General features: G+C 35.3%; 1 protein-coding gene across 6 annotated transcripts in view; it reads left to right on the top strand.

Annotated features, from left to right (window-relative positions):
• Positions 1-4,051, top strand: part of Pds5b (PDS5 cohesin associated factor B) — a 263,841-nt gene that overhangs the window by 221,713 nt on the left and 38,077 nt on the right. For all 6 annotated transcript variants that reach the window (XM_004631069.2, XM_023715069.1, XM_023715073.1 and 3 more), the window contains exons 22-23: positions 896-964; positions 1,829-1,965. In XM_004631069.2, coding sequence (XP_004631126.1) covers positions 896-964; positions 1,829-1,965 — 206 coding nt within the window. The remainder of the gene's footprint in view (positions 1-895; positions 965-1,828; positions 1,966-4,051) is intronic.

Genomic DNA, 4,051 nt, shown 5'->3' on the forward strand with positions numbered 1-4,051 from the left:
CCTGGGTCAAAAGAGGATCCCTGGGCCCGGGAAGTCTCACTCACTCGCTGGGCTTGCGCTCCGGGTCTGTTCAGGATCCCGCGGCCTGGGTCGTCTCCCTCACTCACCGGGCCTGAGCTCTGGGTCTTTTCAGGATCCCCCGGCCTGGGTCGTCTCACTCACTCCCTGTTTCTTGACTTGTGTGGAGAACTGGGATTGGGTCCAGCCCTGGGTCCAGCCCTTTTGCCACTTTAATTTCCTGGGTGCCACCTTAAATTCCCATCTCCACATACATACAGATTGTCTAAGAATAATTTTGTGGTTGTGCTGAGGGGGGAAAAAGTAACTTTTTCCACATATTTTCCATTATGTCCTTATGGCAATATAAACCTGCCGACTCTATTACTGAGCATTTTCCCTCAAAAAAATTCCTATGATTTTTGAGGATTCCCTTTTGAGGAGAACCTCCCCTTAAGCCTAGGTAAGTAGATATTAATACATGTTTTCTGTTACCTGTTTTGAACTGGAAATTAGTCTTAAGTTTTCTTAAATGTCATTCCTTTAATTTAAAAACTATATATCTTAGTCACATAGATTTTTTTATCCTAGTTCTTGCTAGCTGTCTTAATTGAATCATTAGTCTCAAGAGGAGCTAATTAAGTAAATGCACGCACGCACACACACACACACACTCACACACACGGTCCAAGTCAGTCCTGGCACACACCTATGAAGAGCTGTTGTTGAGTCTGTACTCTTCTACCTGGGTGCTAATAAAGGTATTCTATAGGGTTAGACAAAGTCTTTTAGACACATACATTGACTATCCAAATTATAAAGACTTAATTCATTCACTAAATATTAATTGAACATGAGAATTTGTATTCATATTTTGAAGTCCATACTTTTTGTTTAGCTTCCAGGAAAGAAAACAACTAAACTTTGGGTTCCAGATGAAGAAGTTTCTCCTGAGACTATGGTCAAAGTAAGTAATTTGTGTAGATATATTGATTTTTCATATAGTCTATCATAATATTATTGAGAATGTGAAATTTCTCCTGTTACAAAGATATAGCTATTCAAATCATTTAATTATTTATAGTTATTGTTAGATATTATCTTGGACTGTGAGAGTATAACATGGTAATGAACTACCTGGGGCCTTATGGGTAGCAACATAAAATCCAATTTGGAGGGGAATAACAGCTTTGTTCCTGTTTTTACCTCTTTTACTTTCAGCATTTTAATGGTAAAATGAAATGTTTTTTAATCTTTTGGACATTTTCCTGTCTAATAGTGACAGTGATCCATGTTTTAAGACTGCAAGTTTTCCATAAGTTTTAATAAAACTTTTTATTTTTTATAAAATTTAGTTAATAATTCCTTGAGTTAAGGGTTTTACATAAAAGCTGTACTCATCAATGGCGTAGATAATATTGATTTATTAAAAATGTATGATGTATAGTGTAGATCTCATTTTAATCCACTGCAAAGGTGTGAAAGTCAGAAACATGTTAAATACTGCTTACTGTTTTAGTTGTTATTTTTTATATATCTTCTGTGGTGTGAGGGTGTGTGTGGGGGGGGGTTCCACGTTATAAACTATTTTTTTTCTTTTTATGAAGCAGTCTTTTGTTTTTAAGATTACTGAATAACGCTGCCTCATTTGATGATAAACCAACTTTCTCAGCGTTCATCTTTAGTAGCAGTATTTTGTCTGTTCTCTAGAGGTGTAAAACTTTTTTTCTTAAAAGCACCCATCAGAATAGTTCTTGATTTTGTTTTAATGATTGCTAATAGACAATTTTTTAAAATGTAGTATATTTTACTTATCAATTTTTTTAATTAGATTCAAGCTATTAAAATGATGGTTCGGTGGCTACTTGGAATGAAAAATAATCACAGTAAATCAGGAACTTCTACTTTAAGATTGCTAACGACAATATTGCATAGTGATGGAGACTTGACAGAACAGGGGAAAATTAGGTATGCAATTATTTCACAGTTCATTTAATTACATATTTCAACTCCTAAGGTAACTTTAATTTTGTAGTTTCTTTTTAAAAGGAATTAGTAGCATTTCATAGGTGCACACATTTTTACTGTAATAATGTTTCGTGTAGTGATTATTTCACAGTGATCGTCACGTGTGGTGCAGGTGACTGAAATAGACTGCAAACATTTTAAACAACAGATGAGTACTTTTTGGAATATTTAATATGTAAGCGTTAGTATATAAATTAGTAACTGATGTTTTATAGTCTGGTTAATGTGTAGAGAAAAGAGATAACTTGGTGGAAGGTAACTTACTGAATATATTTCTGAAATGCAATTTTCAAGATGTGCTTGATATGAATCATTTCGAATGCACACCCTCTCTTTTTTATCTTGTTTCATTTGAAAGATACAGTGTAGTCGTGTGGGCCTTCCATAGCTATGAGTTCCCACATTTGTGGCTTAAACCATCCTTGCTTGAAAATATGTAGGGGAAAAACCCCTTTCATTTGTGTTGAAACTGTACAGATTTTGCCCCTTGCCATTTCCTCTGTAATCCAATATAATAATATTTACATTGTAGACTAAGTATTACAAAAGATACTTTAAAATATGTGGGAGGATGTGTACAGATTATATATAAACACTTCTATATAAGGGTCTTAAAAACCTTTGTATTTGGGTAGTGAAGGGTGGGTCTTGGAACCAGTTCCTTCTGGATATCAAGCAACAAATGTATAGTTCAAAAATAGTCATTCATTCTAGAGCTCTCGTGCAAATCCTGGTTATACTGCTTACTAGGTGATCATTAACTAGTTGCCTGAATTGGTCAGTACCTCAGTTTTCCTGCCTATAAAACAGAGATAATGATTATACCTATCTTATCTAGTAGTTATAATATACTTAAATAGCATAATATAATTAATAGTATATAATGCCTAGCAGTAATAACTAGAAGTTTTTTTTTTTTGCGGTACCAGGGATCGAATTTGTGACCTTGTGCTTTCTAGGCAGGCATTTATGCCACTGAGCTATCACCCCGGCTCCTAGAAGTATTGATGATGATTAGAAGATAGACTTCTGCTTACAAAGGCAGTATATTTCAGCAGTTAAAAACATTGGCAGACCACATGCCATACTGTCCCTGTTTCCGGATGTGCTGAGCTGGCCACCACATCCGGAGTGTGGTGGTGTGCACCATGTAATCCCAACACTGGGGATACTGAAAACAGGAGGGTCACTGTGAGTTCAAGCTGCATAGTAAGACTCTGCACCCAAAAAAAAAAAAGTTGGCAGACCACACAGTTTCAAATTCATGTTCTGTCATTTATCTCCTGTTTTTATTTATTAGCAGGCTATTTCATTTCAACATGTCAGATGCCTCACTTTAAGATGAGATTAACTATAGTAACTGCTTGTAGAGCTTATATAAAGATTATGTATATTAAAATATGTACAGTAATTGAAATAGTACCTAGTGTGACGTGTTACATAAAGTGGATTCTAGAGAATCCATGTGACATTCAGAAACATCTAGGAGCTGCCTGGACTGTAGTTAAGAATAATTCTAGTGAAAACAAAGCAGATGTTGGAAGAACGGAGATGAGAAGGGGAATGTTGTCTTTTACTGTAATAAGCTTGATTTTTTGTTTATCCTTTATTTCCATGTAGGAAGGAGAGTTTCCTTTATTAATAAAACAAAAGACAACTCAAAATTTTACTGCATTAAAATAGAAAAACTGTGTACTTGGAAAAATTTAAGGATAAATATATTGGAAGCAACTGTTATTCATACTTGTGAGGAAAGCATCTCTTGGCTTATGTTGTAAACTAAGTACTGTAATTACCTATTAATAGCTACTTGAAATGTTGCTACTGATGAGTTACAAAGCACCTGTGGGACTTGTCCTGAAACTTTAGAACTGTATTAATGTTGGCTTGCAGTCAGTATTTCCACATAATCTTTAAAAAGATTAAGGGAAGGGTCTTAAAACAACTAGATCGGGGCTGGTGAGATGGCTCAGTGGTCTAAAGCACCTACTTAGAACAAGCTTAGCAAAGCACAGGGACCGCGGTT

The sequence above is a fragment of the Octodon degus genome, unplaced genomic scaffold, assembly GCF_000260255.1.
Source record: "Octodon degus isolate 3935 unplaced genomic scaffold, OctDeg1.0 scaffold00038, whole genome shotgun sequence".
Classification (NCBI taxonomy): domain Eukaryota; kingdom Metazoa; phylum Chordata; class Mammalia; order Rodentia; family Octodontidae; genus Octodon; species Octodon degus.